This window comes from Calidris pugnax, unplaced genomic scaffold (assembly GCF_001431845.1).
Source record: "Calidris pugnax isolate Ruff unplaced genomic scaffold, ASM143184v1 scaffold39, whole genome shotgun sequence".
Classification (NCBI taxonomy): Eukaryota; Metazoa; Chordata; class Aves; order Charadriiformes; family Scolopacidae; genus Calidris; species Calidris pugnax.
This window is the reverse complement of record NW_015090828.1, coordinates 2,478,204-2,496,310: the sequence shown is the minus strand read 5'-3', so window position 1 is coordinate 2,496,310 and position 18,107 is coordinate 2,478,204. Positions and strand designations below refer to the sequence as shown.

Here is an 18,107-nt window from a genome sequence, read left to right as displayed (position 1 = left end):
GTCCATTTTTATATTCTTGCGACTTTTCTGAGTTGAAACTGAGAGGCAGAAGTGGCCGTGTGATGCAGGCCCTGCTGTGGTGTAGTACCAATATGAGATGTTGCTGACAGAAAAGCATGGGGATCTATACGCTAACCTCCTTTAGGAGGACAAAATAATACAGGTAATGGACATTTTAAATGAACCTCACTTGAAGGCACTTACACTTCTTAAAATTTGTTTTTCCAGGAACGTTAAAGTTCCTGGAACTGGTTTCAAGTTCTGCAGAACTTTAAACCCTCAGTGTCTGCTTGATGCAAGTAAGAAGACTTAAAGGGATTATGCTCTCAGTATCTGTGCAATGACACTCTCTCATTGTCCACTGCAAAGATTTGGCTTTTAGTAGGAAAACCGTGTATGTCTGCAGTGCCTGTTTATGGATGTCTTGTGGTATTTTTGTCTTTTGGGAAAGCTGATTGAATCCAGTCAATGTATTTAATGACCGGGATCTGTATATTTGCTGTTGATTCCCATATAAATTCAGCATTCAGGAACTCCTTTTCTATTATGAAAGAAGCTGTATAACTTATACACTTTGATTTTTCTCTGAGGTTGAAAGAAACATGAGAACACTCTTCAAAAAGCCCAGTCTCTTCTCTTGTCTATACTTAATTGCAGAGAAGAACCTTCAGCACAAAGGAAAAGGAAGAATGTACCAGACCACTTTATCTGTGCTCCTTTTTCTTCGTTTCCAGTCAAGCATGAATTCACTGGTTCTAGTCTCAAAAGTGGCTGTTAGCAGGTTTTTTTTTATGGCACAAATCTCAGTTTATCCTAAATCTGAATAAAAAGCTATGTAGCAAGGAAACAAGGTCAATTGTCAAGCTGAAAGACTATATTGCTATTTTTCTTCACCCTTTAGTTATGCTTTTACATTCTCTAGAATAAGGGTTATTAAAAATGTTTGTTTTGCAATTACAGCTGGAATTAGTTTTGAAACAGGATTAGAAAAGGAGTCCTGTTTTTCCCTGCTTCTTTCTGTTAAAACTTGCATGGCAGTCGTACTTCTGGATGCTAGATCCTTTTAGAAGTCCAGAGCAGTCAGGATGTGAAACTTCATTACTGGCAGCTTTTACATAGAACGGTCTACCTGTAAATTTCTAGAACACCCTTAATAATTTTTCAAAATTTTCTATAAATGTAGTTTACAAATACATAAACTTATTAATATGCAACATAAATATGCAAACAAACTAGTTTGTAAATACAGCCTTTTCTATTTTCCATAAATATCACACATCCATATTACAGTTTTTTCTTTTTTTTTTTTTTGCTATTCCAGATAGTCTGGTTTACTTTTCTTGAAAAATAAAATTTAGTTCTGGTACCAGAAATTATTTTTCATTTACATAGATCCTTACTATTTAATTTTGGCCTAGCAATATTCATATGGATATATGCACACACTTTCTACGATACTGCTGTTTTTTTCTACAGCAGGTGTCCTGCACAGATTCCAGAATATAGGAGAATATTCTTAAAGTGAGGAGTGGTGGAGCACATTACAATAAGTCTTGTTGCTATTAGTCAGTGCTTTCCACTTAGAAATAATGAAAATAAACAGAAGGAAACTCTTGTATTTCACTGAAAAACCTATCAAATCTGTGTGTTATTGAATTGCTGAATTGTGGTGTAAACCTAGTAAAATCTGGGATAGTATCTACAGAATATGCTTATTGCATTTTTTTGCTGAACTATAGTTTCTCATTTGAATGTATGTGGCTATGTAGTATAGGAACACAGTTTGCCTGAACCTGGTACTTTCAGAAAATGTCAGATGCAAGTAATTGAGTTAAGAAGGAGCATATTAAATGTTTGTGAACTGAGCAGAAAAATCAGATGTGCCAATATTGGCAGCGTGTCTGCTTCCTCTCTAAGAAGAATTGATTGTGTTTTGAGATCTCTGCGCTGATTTGAATGAAGTTAAGAACTGTCCTGTCAATGAAATGCTCTACTTCAATTGCAAAATTTCAAACAGCCACAGAACCACACAGCTTTTAAATGTATGTGGTCTTAGCCTCAGTAACCTTAATTTAATAACCATAGATTTTGGAAATTACCTGAACAATTTTGGAAATTATACTTAAATTTTTTAACCATTATTTAAATTTTTCATCTAAAAAAAGACTCTAAATGCAAAATTTGAAGGTGATGCAACTGTATTATAGTCTAGTTGGATTATGGTTGAGCTCTGGATTTTTGTTCATTTGAAAAAGGCCAAACTGTTTAAGAACACCCACTGCTGTTAAGTATGTGTGCATCTTGGGAGATTTTTATGTTTAATAAGGCTTTACCCCTGTCTTCTCTCCTAGCAGGTCTTATGAACCATGTCTGTTTTTCCTCTATGTTCTTTTGTTTGAATGACCTGCTTGAAAAAAAATGATTGCTGTAATCAGTGATACTGGAACAGAAGGAATTTTAAAGTACCAAATTGTTCTGGTGACTGGGTTTTTGATAAATCATTTTTATAATTGTCTGGACAGTACAAACAGAAGTGAGCCTCGTACAGAGATGTCAGCACTACAAATGTAGGCTTTTAAGCAAGAAACAAAATGTCCCAAGGCTGAAAATAGCCTATTCGTTTCTCCTTGCTGGATTTCATTTTAGTCCAGATGTTTTCAAACAATTTTCTTTACATCAAATTACCTTTTTAGAGTCTAAACTGAAAGTCTTTTGAGTGTGCCGTGAAGGGTTTTCTTTTCATGGTACCAGAAAGGAATTTGTGCCCATATTGAACAAAATTTGAGCTTTTCTGGGATGGGGGAATAAGCATCTTGTACACATTCAAAACATGAGGAGAAATAGCACTGAGTACTGAATTACAGGCTTATTCTTTGTTTTCTTTCTCAGCAAAACAGTTGAGTACCTTTTAAGTAGCATTTTGTAAGTGCCATTGCAATGACTATTGCATCAGACTTTTGGCTTGAAATGACCAGGGAAGGGATATTATCGCAAACCGGCTGTAGAGTTTTAATTACATTGTGACTTAAGTGTTTGTAGATACTTAATGCGTTGAGACAATATAAAGATACATCCTGTGGATCTCTTCCATAGTTTTTCACCAGTTTGAGAACATTCCTGTTGAAAAAAGAGAAAAGAAAAAAAAATATTTTTAAAATCATAGCAGCATTAAACATTTTTCTCCAAGTACTCTGTTTAGAGAGGTAAAAGTTTTGAATGAACCTGGAAAGGGGATGTTTTCACCCTTAGCTTGTGTCAGTCAGATGAAAGATACTTTTTTTTTTTTTTTTTTTAAACTTGTGTTACAGTGCTGTTGTGGAAACAAGGTCATTGTCCTTTCAGCTACTTCGTACTTTCCAAGAGTAAATCAAAAGTATTTTTTTTTTTTTTTTTTTTAAACTTGTGTTACAGTGCTGTTGTGGAAACAAGGTCATTGTCCTTTCAGCTACTTCGTACTTTCCAAGAGTAAATCAAAAGTATTTAGGAAGCAGAGTTTGACTTTGCTTCCCAGGACTCTGCCTCTGCTTCGGAAATGTTTGTGATGCTTCTACTCATGAGAGACCGTGCATGTAGATAGACTCTACTGGGTGCCTGTAGAGAAATTCACTCATTGGTAATGAAGATTATTGTGGTTAGATTTCTAGTACAGTAGAAATATAAACTGGGCTTCTAAAGCCATTACAAGTAGATGGAAATATAAATATATATATTTTTTTTCCCCTCAGATTTTATTTAGAATGTTGAAAAGCTTTGAGAACAAAGCTGCCATTGTTAGGGATGATACACCTGAGAGATCATTCCAGGGTTGGATTGGCAGAAGACGTGAATGAGCCTTCAGGGGGGGGAAAAATTAAACAAAAATGAATTAACCTCTGCCATGTAAGCTGTCTTCCTTTTTTCTTTTGAAGTGTCAGTTTGTGGTTTTGATAAATGTCAGAAGCATTCTTCTTCTTAAATAAGATTCTTCTCCGCATAATCCAGTGTTATGGTTCCCCCCCTCCTTCCCTCCAAAGATTACTTTGTCCTTCCTCTGGTTTCTAATCAGGCAAGCACTCGAGAAATGGAATGGATTTGACAGCTAAGTGTGTTTCCTACTGAATTAGTTTTTGTAAGGGAACTGAAGGAGGCAGATGAGAGTTTATTCTCTCCTGCAGTTTAGGAAGTTCATTAATTTAATAAAATGGGAACTTAAGTCCATGCCCCCATCTCCCTGACACCCACTTTTCTTCTAGGTTTCAATCTTACTTATATGTATAGCATTTTACATTATGACAAAGAGTCTGTTTACATAGGCATACAAGTTAGCAGGCTGGAGCCTAGTGTCTCTGCCTGGGTGTCGGATGCACTGAGAGTTTGTGGCACACTCTGTTTAAGCAGAATTCGTCTACTCCCTGTCCAGAAGAAAAGGCTTTGTAGAGAGTATGACTTAGTGAAGCTTGTTTTTGTTTTTTGGAGGTGTACTTAGTGTAGTTGCCTTAGACTTCATGGCGAATTCTACCTTCATGTTCCTTATGTGTGGCACCGAGCAAATCTTTCTCTCTGTGAGAATGTGAATAACATTGCTTTGTTCACATATCTTTCTTTGTTATTTTTTTTTTTTTTGGTTGCATACTTGAAGGAGGTTTAATAATGATGTTATGTCTAGGTAGGCTATATATGCCCCTACTTGCTGCACTTCTATTTGAAACCAAGTTTTTCAGTTTGGAAGTATTCATCACATGGATATACAGAGATACTTTTTTGAGACAAATTGAAGATAGTGAAGGAGGAAAAAGAAAGAAGTGTTCCTGAAATTGGCAGAATGAACTTACTGTGAATAGAATACATAGAAGTTATGCAGTTTTTCTAATTAGTTAGGACTATTGCCACCTCTAACCATATGATATCTTACATTAGAATAATTAGGAAGGTGTTACTGGAAAGACAGTTCAGCGTAGTAACTGATGGTACAGGGCACTAATAAACTCAAACTGAAACAAAGTAATTTAGGGAAGTGCATGAAGTATTATGGCAGGTGGGAAAGACAAGTCAGGAGGTCAAAATCCATTAGAATTAGGAAATAAAAGGCACGAAGTCTGAAGGAAGCACTCTGGATTTCCCCTTCATCCTAAGAACGCTGTTCAGTTGGTTCTTGTCCTGCCACAGAAGTTAATATGGGGAAGTAAAGCCAAACAAATTGAGAGCATTAAGCCGTTGGTGCCTTAGCGTGCTGGTTGCCTGTTGGCGTGATGGCTCTGCCTTCCCGTGTGATAGATAGAGCTGTCCAAATTTGTGTCCTGTATGTGCACTTTGTTTGGTTTGATGAGCTGTCAGATTTAGATTTAAACTCTCTAGCATCACTATCACCCCATGCTACCTCAGATCCTTCTTATTAGGACTGTCAGGCATACTCGTTCATTACGTTTTGGAGGACTGGTTTATAGTGACAAGAGGCCATTACTTATGGCGACGTTTAGTCAGGCCTCTTTGCTGCAGTATAAATGTTCATTTTGCAAAATTGTGATGCAGGTTTGGCCAAGAGCTCTTACCTCTGCTACGGCTCGCTGACCCATTTGCATCTTATGAATTGGAGCCCTAAGTCATGTTCATTTAATCAGTTGTTCCAGTGCAAATACTGACAAAATCACCAAGTGATTTCTTTGGCAAAAGGCAGGTCATGCTTTGCAACTCTCAATCCACATACTTTTCCCTCGGGGTATAACCCCTGCTTTTATTTCATTCCTAAATAATTTTTTGCATGATTGGAGAACTACGAATAAAGTCAACAATATATTTTTGTTTTCATTTCAAATCCTGAAGGAAGCTGCAAAGGACATGTATGCATAATAAGGAAAGGTGAAACTGATCAGTTGTTTAAAAACAAAATTCCTATGATACTTAATGTATTTTCCTCTATCAAAAATTATTGACAACCATTTCATAGTTTAGAATTCCATATAAAACAAATGTTATTTTTTAAGAATGGAAATCCAGTCCTTTTTCTTAATCTTTGCAGAGTTGTAGCCCTGAAACAGGTTGCACACAGATAAAAGCACTTTACTGAATCAAAGCAGGCATTCCTTTGCTAGGACATTTACCTCAAAGTGAGGTGCTGCTTGGAACAGCTTCATACTAATTCGAATATTACTGTTTTTTCATTGAGAAGAGTTGCAATGGGTATCTGCCTTTGTAGCCCATTGACGAGGGGTGTGACTGGTTCTGTTTAACCTACCACCCACCCTGCACAACATCTAATAATGCAAGACTTTTTGATTGGCTGGTTTGACTTATTAATGCAGAGGAAGAGTACACCCCCCATGCCCCAAGTTATTTTCCTGTAGCGTTAACAAGCTGAAGGATCTCAGGAAGTTATCAGATGAACATGGGAACTGGTGTGTGCATTTGGGGAGACAGAATGACGCATCCCTCTTTCAGCAGCAACAAATAAGTAGAATATGTAATTTGACTCTAAATATGCAGGATTTTACACCAGTACAAGTCACTGCTTCATGAAGAGAGTTTCCTTCCAAATAAATCTTCATTCAGTTCTGTGACCAGGTAGTCTCTGTGCTGTTGGTAGCTTCTCCCAGGTTGGCATTTGCATCGTGGGATGTCTGTCAGATGTAGCTGTGGTGTCAGCACTCCACGTCCTTGGAATCCTTTTACTTTCCATGACTGAGTGTTCTTTTTTGCTGCTTTCAAAGTTTGAAAAGGTTGTCACAGATAAAGCCAGGCTTGGTGTTGCACTGAGCATAGCTGAGAATATGCAGTGACAGTGATTGGTCTTCAAAGCTACAGCTGTGGTGGCATGCTGGTTTCGTGGTCAAAAGAGGACGGGGGCCAAGCAGCCAGGGATTTGCAGGTGTTCTTTTTCATAGAAACCTCAGAGGAATGGTACCTGTACAGGAAGAGTCCTTGCACAGAAAGGGAAAGTTATGTTTACATGGATGTGGCCATGAGTCGAGGTACTTAGTTTTTTTAGAAACATAAAGCAAGAAAGGATTTATATTTCTGGCTTATTGCCACTGTTCAATAATGGGTGATAGCTTCAAGATATAAATGGGAAGCACAGGGCTAAATAGCTCCCCAAGGAGTTATTTTTAGGGAGAAAGTTTACTGGGGAGAAAGGGGTGGACTTTTTGGTGGGTTTTTATGTTTGGGGGATTTTTTTTATTTTTTAAATAAAACAGCACCTGCAGTTTAACAACAGAGTTCTTGAATTACTCGCTACAGCAGCTTTTTGTGAAGTTATAACATTTCCAGGAAGAAACAAACTAAGTTTGAGCTTGAAAACTATTGCTGAGCTTCCTTGGAATAGCTAGGAGACCTTTGTCTACATAGGGGAGTATTCAAAACAGGGATGCTTAGGCTGCTTGATGGTTTGATTAGAGAATGATGCACATAGAAATAATGTAGAGAGGGAAGCATGTTCTGGTGGAGCATTAGGAAGGTTAAGGAGAAGGAAATGTACAATTTCAGAGTTAAAGAAGTTAACTTTGTAGTTACAATTTCATATCAGAGCTGAGCTGTGCAATTTCTAGCCCTCCTTCTGTTTTGGGAAGAAATTGTCTCATACTATTATTATATTGTTTTCAAAGGAGCATAAAGAAAAGGTTGAAGTCTTGACAGCTATGACAAAATCCAGTGCCATAATGTGTCACCGGATAAGTGATACTGTATAGTCTGTGGCAGCCAGCAAAGCATAGCAGCCACTATTTATATGTCAACTTTAAGAGAGAGGAAGTGTTACCCGAAGGGGAGAGAATATCAGAATTTGACAGCCTGGTAGACATCTGAGGTTAAATGTCATCTTTTGAATAGATTTAACTTACATATTCATTTTATGTATTGAGATCTGAATTCCAGCCTTTAAATGCTCATTTTGTTATTTTGTGGCACTTAAAAACATTGTGCATAAGAACAAAGTTTTCTGCTAGAGCAGACAATGTTAAAGGTTAGGTCGTGATTTTCAATATCTAGCTTATGCTGTGTAAATATGTAGGTGCATATGCAGCCACCAACAGCAGAGAGAGATGCATCTTCTGCTTAACCTTAAAAAAAACCAGTTTGACTTTCAGTAACAATTCATATATTACTTGGATTCCTCCTCTATTATGTCAAATGATTTTTGTGTTTCCTAGGTTTGCTGTTCTTTTTAAGTTCTTGTTTCAATTTAAAACTTCAAATTAAAACCTTGTTTGTATGTCTCCATGAGCAGCATACATAATGCATGGGAACTAACTCTGTAGGTACTGGGATTGTTTTATTTTCCCACCTTCCCTACCATGAGTTGTTTGTCCTTTGAGGATTTGTTTGTGGTTTTGCTTTTTTAACTTCCTGACTACTCTTACCCCTTTATATCACTTGGAATGGTAGGGAATAGAGCAGAGATACTTCTATAGTTATTTTAATGATCTTGGAAGAACAGAACTTGTTAGCCTTCAAACAATATTTTCAGCTTGGCGTTTATGGGGAACAGTGTGCTTTGAATCAGAGGCACTCTATTTTCCTCTTCTAAAGGAAATTGCCAGTATCTTTTTAACATTCTGAAGCTTGTGTGAAACTTCCCATTGAAGTGTGAATTACAAAGCTTTTCATATGACTAAAAAGATCACTGTGATTTCACAATTAGTCTGAAGTGTTGCAGAGACTAAAGTTGGTAATACCTTGATGCTGTTTTATCCATTGCCTGCAATTGTTTTTGAGTGAAATTGTCAGGAAGGGAATTGAGAACAGGACAAGAAGGCTTTGATGTGACTTGGTCTTGAGTATAAAAGCTTTGAGAAGCTTCGTGAAACATTGGTGTGCCCATTTTTTTGAGTGTTGTCAACTCTGGGGTCTCCTTCTCAGGAAGAATGTTAGAGCAGGTAGAGAAGGGCAGCTAAAATAGTCATGGGATCATCTGTCTTGCAGGAAGAGACTGAAAAGATGACAACTTCAGCACGTGGGACCAGGCAGGCTGCATCCATTAATGTGTGTAATCCAAAGGTTGTAGTTCTTGAAGGAGCATGGTGGGGATGGACAGCAGAAAGTGCTCAGGCCTGTGTGGGCTTCTTATATAGCATTTCCTGTGGCTGCTGTGGAGGACCACTGATCTGACCAGCAGTGCATTTCTTCTGTCCTTCATGGGAGAATGTCACAGGTACTTGTGTTAGATGATGACCTGAATATGAAAGTTAGGTAAATCGTTCCGGTAGTTTTGTGGTTAGGTAGTGATTGTTACTAGTTGAAAATTCAGGTCATTGCTCTGGAAAGAGTCAGAATGCCCTTTATAGGGCGTTTGGTGACATATTTTCTTACAGAAACAACTCTCAACAGTTGCAGTTATTTCAATTAGTGGATTATTGCAAGGTGAAACACAGGGAGGTACTACTATGAAAAATGCTGCAGATTTGCATGAAGCTAATAGGACTTAATATTTTTCTCTCATTTCTTTTGGATGGGTCCTGTTTTCGCAAACTTTTCTTACAGTCATTATTTCTGAGTTAAATCACCTGTCTTTTTTCTTTTTCTTTTCTTTTTTCTTTGTTTCTTTTTACCAGGTTCTTGAAGATGCAGAGGCTCAACATTTGTTCCAGTCCATTCTTCCTGATATGGTCAAGCTGGCGCTCTGTCTCCCTACTATCTGCACCCAGGTGAGTAAACACAGCTGGCAAAGTGCTTTGTGGCAAACGGCTTCTCTGCAAACTGTAACTAATGGCTGAAGTCAAAATAGCAGGATCACGTTAAATTCTTAATAAAAGGTATAGGTTTTGTGTTGAATATAACTGAGGCTTAGGGAGCAGAACAGACAATGCACATCTATAATGATGTAAGAGAATGTAAAAAAATATATCTTGCTGTCATATTTTTAGTCTGAACTTCAGTAACACTTTCCTTTCTATATGCTGGAGTTGCTTCTTGCTTTTCTTAAATGAAATGACCATGAAACCTTTCAGGTTTGAAAATCAAACTTATAAACTGAAATACTTCAGTAATCTTACAACACCTAGTTTTTGATTTTAGAATTTTTTTAATCCTAGAATTAGTATTTTCATAAAGTCTTCGTTTACTTGGGAGTATATTGCATTGCAATACTTGTGCACATACAAACCTTTGTTATTGTTATGGGAATAGGTTCTGTAGGTAGTGAAGCTGATAAAAGTGAATAGGACTGATCAAGGAAGTGAGGCTGTATGATAGATAACACACTAACAGGGTAATGACTCTTCATTTGTAAGCTTGTTACAATTTTCTAAATTGATTTTGTTGGACAGGAGCAGGGAAAATCTCTCCCTACTTCGTTATGCCACAGGGGTCCTACAGTAGATACAAAATTTCAAACAGTATGAATGTTTCTTAAGTTTGTATTTTTTACTAGTCGCTTGATGGGGGAAGCTTTTGAGAACACTAGGACATTTCTGAATGCTGAGTCAAGCACAAGACTAGGAAGTTCATGCGGTAGTGCCTTTTATAGAGATGATGTACTGTAAAATTCTGAAGAACTTTGTCAGACTCATTCTATTGGTTAGACATAAAGCTAAATTTGTTCCCATAAGACACAGTCCAAATACACTATTTTTAATAGGCTTGAAGAACTTAGAGCTTCTCAGGTTCCTCTCTGCCCCCCCCCGCCAAGCTGTGTGACGTCAGCTATCATAATATAGCTTGTTAATTAAATAGCTGGAAGACCAAATAAAAATCAGTGAATGTAGTAGTTACAAGAATGAAAGAAGACTTGTTTGGTTTGTGGAGTAAATAGAGCTGTGTATTCAACAGTCTAAATTAGCAGCAATTTCTATATTCACAACTAAAAGGAATGAAATGTAGCTGCTTGGCTCTCCTGGAGCGAGGCCAATGGTGATGGCTGAGAATATTGGAAGAAGAGGTGAAAACTCTGTTCTCTTTCTCCTGTCAAGTGGGTTTATTATAACTGTTACTGGACTCCTTAGCAGTCAGAATGATCCCTCCTCCCTCTTCATATTACCACATAATTAAGAGAAATAAATAAATCACGAGGCTAAAGCCTGATAAAATGTTTAACACTTCAGGTTGGGTTTTTTTGTTCCCCCACCCATTTATTTGTTTTTATATTAAAGAAACCTTGACTAAAGTAAAATAAAACACCAAAGTGAAGCTAAGCTTTTTGTTCAATTTTAAAATAATGGATGCCCATGCACTTTCTGCTAAAATTGTCAGTGTTATTTCTTCAAGCAGGACGGAAAAAATAAACAAAGCAAGTCATAAAGTGATGATCTGCGGTGTGACTTCGATATCTCTTCCTAAACTATAAAGCACTGTTATTGTAGCTGAAAGCATTCCTTAAGGGTTCTTAACTGTACAGCTCTTGAAAGTGGGTTTTTACTTCAGTTTTTAAGATTGCCCAGGACTTGCCACATCCCATGTACTTTTTCCCCCTTTCCATTCCCCACAGGTTTGTTTAATAAGTTGTGTTTTCTTGGTCTTTCTTTTTATTATTGATTACAAACCTGCAGTTTGTCAAGGAACCTTTTTCCGAATTGTCTTGAATAAACTGTTCTTGACTTTAATGGTGTTCCTGATTAAAGGGTTCACCAATGGCCTAAATTACTCTTGCTCTAATTTAATAAATGTAAAATTGTGCTCCTGTTTTTTCTTTTAAAACGGGTAAGCTAATTATTTTTTCTCTCTCCTTCCCTCCCTTCTCTCCTGCTCCTCCCTCCCCCTCACTCCTTTTGTTGGTAGCCAATACCTCTACTGAAACAAAAGATGAATCACTCCATCACAATGTCACAGGAACAGATTGCTAGTTTTCTAGCCAATGCTTTCTTCTGTACTTTTCCACGTCGCAATGCGAAGATGAAGTCTGAGTATTCTAGTTATCCAGACATTAACTTCAACAGGTATGGCACTCTGGAGTAAATGAAGCTGATAACCCTTCGATGAAAATGTTATTGTTGTCATTTAGGGGAGAAACTCATTGTTCCTTTCATCTTTCTGTCACCAATTTCAGTAGTTTGCTTTCTGTCTTTTCTATGTACCTCTAAGGGACAAGAAAACTATGCAACTCTGTAAGAAAGGATCTTGTGCACAGGAAGATATGTTCAATATTCCAAATTTTCTTTTTTTCATGCATGCTCACACAGGAACATGATCTTGCTCTGGCATAATTAGGCTGATAAAATTCCCCGCCTCCTCATAAGCCATTCATCTGCGAATGGTATATTTCAGTTGTACTTCAAGGTTTCTATATGTGTTTAAATTAAAGGCTAGTGTTTCCCCAGCCATGGTTAGATTGTCTCCTTTGTGTCAGCAGTGCTGATCTGCACATTGTCAGATCAACAGGACCTGATTCTTCAGCATCCATACAATCTCTTAGCATTTTTAAGGCAGTTGTAGAGCTACATGTTAAATTAAACCTGACCCTTTTGCTACAAGTTAGCATAAAAAGGTTTCAAGACCACAATAAGAATTTAATTAAAGATACTGTGGTTTCTAAACAAACATTTGTTGTTTTTCCCTCAATACTAGCTTACAGACAGATTTGATTAGAAATTTTTCTTCACATCTTTTATTTTTTAAATATGCTTATTTCAGTTTTGTATGGGGGAAGAGGAAGGAGACGTTTTCTGCTGCAGAATATTATGGTTCACATGGACTTGTAGATTAGAAATGAGAGTTTGTCATCTCCTGGGCCCTTCTGTACAAGTCTGTGTAGATCAACCTTAAGTTTATTAGGCTGGAGCTTGGACAGATTATTGATCTAGAGTTTCTTCTTATTCCTCACAGTTAACATGTTGCGTATATACTCTGAAAATTAAGATGAAATATAAAAATTCTGTTGTTACCTGTGATCCAGCACACTTGGGTACGTGTGTCATAAGAGCTCTGTTAGGCTAGAACTTCCCAGCGTGAATTGTCAGACCTGCCAATGTACTAATTATGGGTTTGGTGGTTGCTGTCTTTATGGGGTAGCACAGGTCTCCCTACACTGTGTGTTTCAGAAGAGAGACCAGGGTCACTCTCTTGGTGTTAATTCCAGCAGAGTGGGTTACTGAAGTGTGAGTGGGCTTTAACGTGCCATACGATTCAGCATATTTTTCCAGCATCCATTCATAAGAATAAATAAACAAAAAGTACCATCCATGCATCGAAAAGATTTATGGTCAGAGCAGTTGAAGAGGACAGTTCTGGAAAGAGTTCTGTTTGACTGCACCAGCTATGCACTTCTAGCTGAATTTTAGGGGTTTTTTTAAAGGACTTTAGGATACCAGTTTGTGTTATAACTTAAGCGTGTTCTAAATCAAGCAGTTAACTTCTTACCAACTACAGAATAAAATGTTGTTAAATCACTGGAGTAAAATCATATTCTCTCTTATGAACATTGCTCAGCAATGTAAAGTCACAGTAGTACAGTGTAATACTAGTGGTTAACTTGGGCATAATGTTTTGAACTACATTTAAATGAAAAAGCTGTGGCAGGTTATTAGGTAAACAGTTTCCTGCCACAGACATAAAGAATTACCAGTATAAAATATTAACTCTTTGGGATTTTCTGCTCTGCTTCATTCAGTCCTCTTTTGTTTTCTGACTTGGCTTCCTAGTGCTATCACTCATCCTAAGTTGGAACAATATTATTTAAACGGGGTAACGCTGCAGACAACCTTCAGGCCTTCCTCTTGCCTTATTATGGATGAGATAATGCTCAGCTTTTAGTCACACAGGGTAGAAAGCCGTTTGTATTCATGTAAGTGCAAGAATATTGTTGCCAAACTGCAGAAAAGAAGGGAAGCTGATGTCCTGTGGTTCTTGAGGATTCAAAATGGCTTTTCCTCAGTGTTTGCCAAGTTATGTGATTTGTATATAATTACTGTTTTCTTTTTTTTCTGTCCTTTTTTTACTTAACCATTTGTTGGACCAAAATCCCCCCACTCCCCAGCCCCCTTCATGTATTTTGCATTTGATAACAAGCAGATTAGCATAGTCAAATATGAGATGTGACGGACTGGATAAAATAAAAGGGAATATGTTAGTGGGAGGGGGACTGACAGGATAAGAGCAAAAAAAGATTGAAGAGAGTGAGTGGTGGAAAGAGTACTACAAGAATTTACAGTTTTCTATCATATGTAATCTGACTCTTGAAAACTAATTATGGATGAGATAATGCTCAGCTTTTAGTCACACAGGGTAGAAAGCCGTTTGTATTCATGTAAGTGCAAGAATATTGTTGCCAAACTGCAGAAAAGAAGGGAAGCTGATGTCCTGTGGTTCTTGAGGATTCAAAATGGCTTTTCCTCAGTGTTTGCCAAGTTATGTGATTTGTATATAATTACTGTTTTCTTTTTTTTCTGTCCTTTTTTTACTTAACCATTTGTTGGACCAAAATCCCCCCACTCCCCAGCCCCCTTCATGTATTTTGCATTTGATAACAAGCAGATTAGCATAGTCAAATATGAGATGTGACGGACTGGATAAAATAAAAGGGAATATGTTAGTGGGAGGGGGACTGACAGGATAAGAGCAAAAAAAGATTGAAGAGAGTGAGTGGTGGAAAGAGTACTACAAGAATTTACAGTTTGATATCATATGTAATCTGACTCTTGAAAACTAAAATGAGGCGGGAGGAGGAGGGATGGATAGTATCCTATTTCTTTTTCCTCTTGGCAACCCTGTATTTTCTTGCCCTGAAAAGTTAGTTCTTTAGTAGTAAGGATGAAGAATAATATGTCACGTTTTCAGCTATTGTTTGAGACTTGTAAAGATGACAAGGTTTGGTCCATTGCATTGTGTATTTTCAGTTTTTACAAAAAAGCTGGATATACTCAAAAGGCAGTAGGCAATAACTGAAGTCAAAATGTTTGTGACTTTTTTTTGTCCTTTATATAGCAATGTTTTGATGTAGAGGCTTTGGAGGCTGCCCCTTTGCTCTGTCTGCTTAGGGATGGGCATAACAGATTGTTCCATGCAGCAACCCTCTCTCCCCGCAGTATTATAGTCTGCAGCTTTTTCCAGACTTAATTCTTTCCTCAGCATAATTCATCTGCTCCATGACTGTGAGTGAATGACTTTGTTCTTTGGGTACAAAAGAATAATGTGCCAAGGTTCCCTAATGAAGCAAAATTACTGAGCTGGTGCTAACATTTGAGGTTTGCTTTTTTCTTTAGTGTATGTGGTGTTCCTTGATTCCGCTCTGTGTGCCCTTTCTACCTTCATGAAAAAGGCTTCCACCCCTCACCTCAACTCTTTAAAAACCAAAATTTGTGTCTTAAGTTACAAGCACAGTTTGTAACACAAGCTTGTCTTGTGTTTTCAGCTTTACACAGCAGTCATTTATCAATTCACTTCATGCAGACTTAAACAATAGCACTTTTTTATACACTATTAAATAGTTATGGCTTCTACATTTAAATGCTGTCATGTTCCATCTTCTCCCTGCATTAGGTTTTTATGTGCTATTAACTAGCATATTGTGGCTTCCATCCCTACTCCACCCAAAGTACAAATCTATTTGACAAAAAAGCAGATGGTCAGTGAAACATATTGAGAATTTACTCTCTCTTCTTTTCTCCTCTTCTTCTCCCTCTGGTGTTTTCTGGTGCAGCGTTGCTTGGCACCATTACTACAGTGAGGATGGCAGGTTGTTTGAATGCTGGAGTGTGTGCTAATAACTGCAGCTGATTGGAAGGGAGGCCATTGTACGTGTTAGTATTACCATAATTAATCTGTTGCTTTACCTCTCCTCTCCTGCCTGCTGGTCTTGCCAGATGAGAGGAGAAAAGTGAGCATTCCTCTTTTGACACTGAAGCACTTAATTCTGTCTGTTTTGATTATTCATCAATCAGACTGAAAGTCACCTGTGTATAAGGAAATACTCCATAATTTAATTGAATTCTTCCCTTTTGTACTTGGCAAGGGTGGGCCTGTTATGATTCCTAAGTCATTAGTAACATAATTCATCTCAAACTTAGTTAATAAAATGGAATTCATAGTTTAACTTTGAAAGGTTTAATATTTATGAATTCTGCTAGATAGAACGACATCCGTTCAGTGGCCAAATTAGATCATACTCAATAGCATAAAATACTGCTTCTGTTCAAAATACCAAGCTAAATTTAAAGAGGTCTTTTTAAAGACCTCTTTTTAAAAGCACTTCTCTAATAGTATAAGACTCTTCTGAGATCATGTCTACAATTATGATGTTGGTTACACAGTTTAAAGTAGTTTCTTTAAACTACTACTTTAAAGTAGTAGTAGGTGATGCTCATAATTATTGTGACTAATTTGTTGTTTAGCATAGTACTTTCATAAAAAAATATATTCCTCTTGAAATATATTAAAGATAAGGTCGAACTGTGCTTTCTTGCATTTGTTTTTTATAAGATGCTGAAACTGATGCCATCCACTGTTGAACAAGATTTTGCACTGTGGAGATTTTTCTTCCCCCCTGTTGACCAAGTTATTGGACCTGTGTCTTAACACTATAGAATCTGGTTATTTAGGAAGATACCTGGTTTGATTATATGTAAAATCAAAGTGTAAGGAAAAAAGCTTTTGCGATCTTGAGTCAGTGTTCTGGATGACTGAAAAGGAGACAGGTTTGTCAAGAACCCACTTTGCTTTTGCTGTGTCTTTGACCTGGTATGGATCTGTTCTTATCTGTTGTGCCAAGTTACAATTATTCCTCTGCTCTCCTTTTTCAAAAAACTGTGGTAGTTAAACTGGAGATGCTATGCATCCATAATAATTCCCATTAAAGCAGTTGAGGTTGAATTCGTAATTGAAGATAGTATGTCTGATGACATAAGCCTGGTATGTCTTTTGGCACACACATTGGTGGATGCTCTGGTCTGAAACCACCAGTATTCATCTAGGAATGAATTTCTTCATCTTTACCAAACAAATGTTTAAAGTAATTTTAAGTGATTGGAAACGAGGGAAAAAAAACCAGTAGTTAAGATATATTTGTCTTTTATGGAATGTGTAATATATGAAAGGAAATGGGCAAACTGTATAGTACATTTATGCAGGAGAATTGAAATCTAATTTACCAATAATGCAATTGTCTCTTCATAAACAACATCAATTTTGCAACACTAATGAGTATTCTCTGGGGAATAAATTATCTAGTGACTTTGAGAGAACTTGGTTTGGGCTGAGAGATGCATCGCTCCTCTGAAAGGTGGTTCTAGGTTTTCTGAGTTTACAGACACTGATCCTACAACATTGATTCTGTTATGCCTGCCTTAAGTCTATGTTCTAATTAGCCTTGGATGGAATACTTTGAGTAGAGTATAATTTTCTGAAAAACCTAAAATCAACATTTTTTTGTGGTGAATGATGAAATACTCTTTAAATAGACAACTTTAAAGGATTCCATTTTTAACAAGTCTGGCATAATTACTTTGCTGTAGTGACAAAAATAGTACTCAATCTGAATATATTTTTTTTTGTTAGCTTTGTAAATATAGTAGTTTAATCCAGAACTTAGTTTTACTGTGCTGTGGAATTCCTTTTGTTTTAGAACCTCAGGATAAAACGTTTTATCCTGCTATTCCTTGCTGCTGAGTACTTGGAAGTTAGCATCTTATCAAAGTCAAGTATCAATCTGATGTATTTGAAGACTCCTAAATCCCCAAAGCTTTCACTTAAAACAGGTTTATAATGCTCTAAGTTACTTGCCACAATAAACAAAAGTACAAAATTAAAATCCTGGAGAATAGAGATATGGGTATATGAGTATCTGAGACAAAAAGATAGTTTTTGCATCTAGATTCCCAACAAAATGAGATTGCTCAATGTTAAGTTTATCTTAAAAGTCAGTACTTAATCTAAAGATGAAGTTTTAATGAAGCATAAGAATGTTGAATAGAATGATGTTCTTAAATTTAACTTTGGGATGACGACAGCTCTTACCTATGACACACGACAGTAAATAAGAAATTGTCTGTGAGGCTGAGTTATTGAATATATTGTTTTTCTCCTACTTGATGCCAAGGGAATTCAAAAGCTCTAAATTACTTCCTGTATAAACAGAGAAAAGGAAGGCGGTTTTAATAGAGAAAGATGGAATTCAATAAGTGGAAGAGACATAGGCTAGGCACCAGAAAAGCAGAGCTGAGGTTGCTGTACCTTACCCGTGTAAGGTTGGGATACCTTTTCCTATCGGGCAG

General features: G+C 37.0%; 1 protein-coding gene across 2 annotated transcripts in view; it reads left to right on the top strand.

Moving 5' to 3' along the window:
* The window catches only part of PARG (poly(ADP-ribose) glycohydrolase), a 64,804-nt gene that overhangs the window by 17,069 nt on the left and 29,628 nt on the right, over positions 1 to 18,107 (top strand). For both annotated transcript variants that reach the window (XM_014940517.1, XM_014940516.1), the window contains exons 8-9: positions 9,522 to 9,614; positions 11,683 to 11,840. In XM_014940517.1, the coding sequence (XP_014796003.1) occupies positions 9,522 to 9,614; positions 11,683 to 11,840 (251 nt within the window). The remainder of the gene's footprint in view (positions 1 to 9,521; positions 9,615 to 11,682; positions 11,841 to 18,107) is intronic.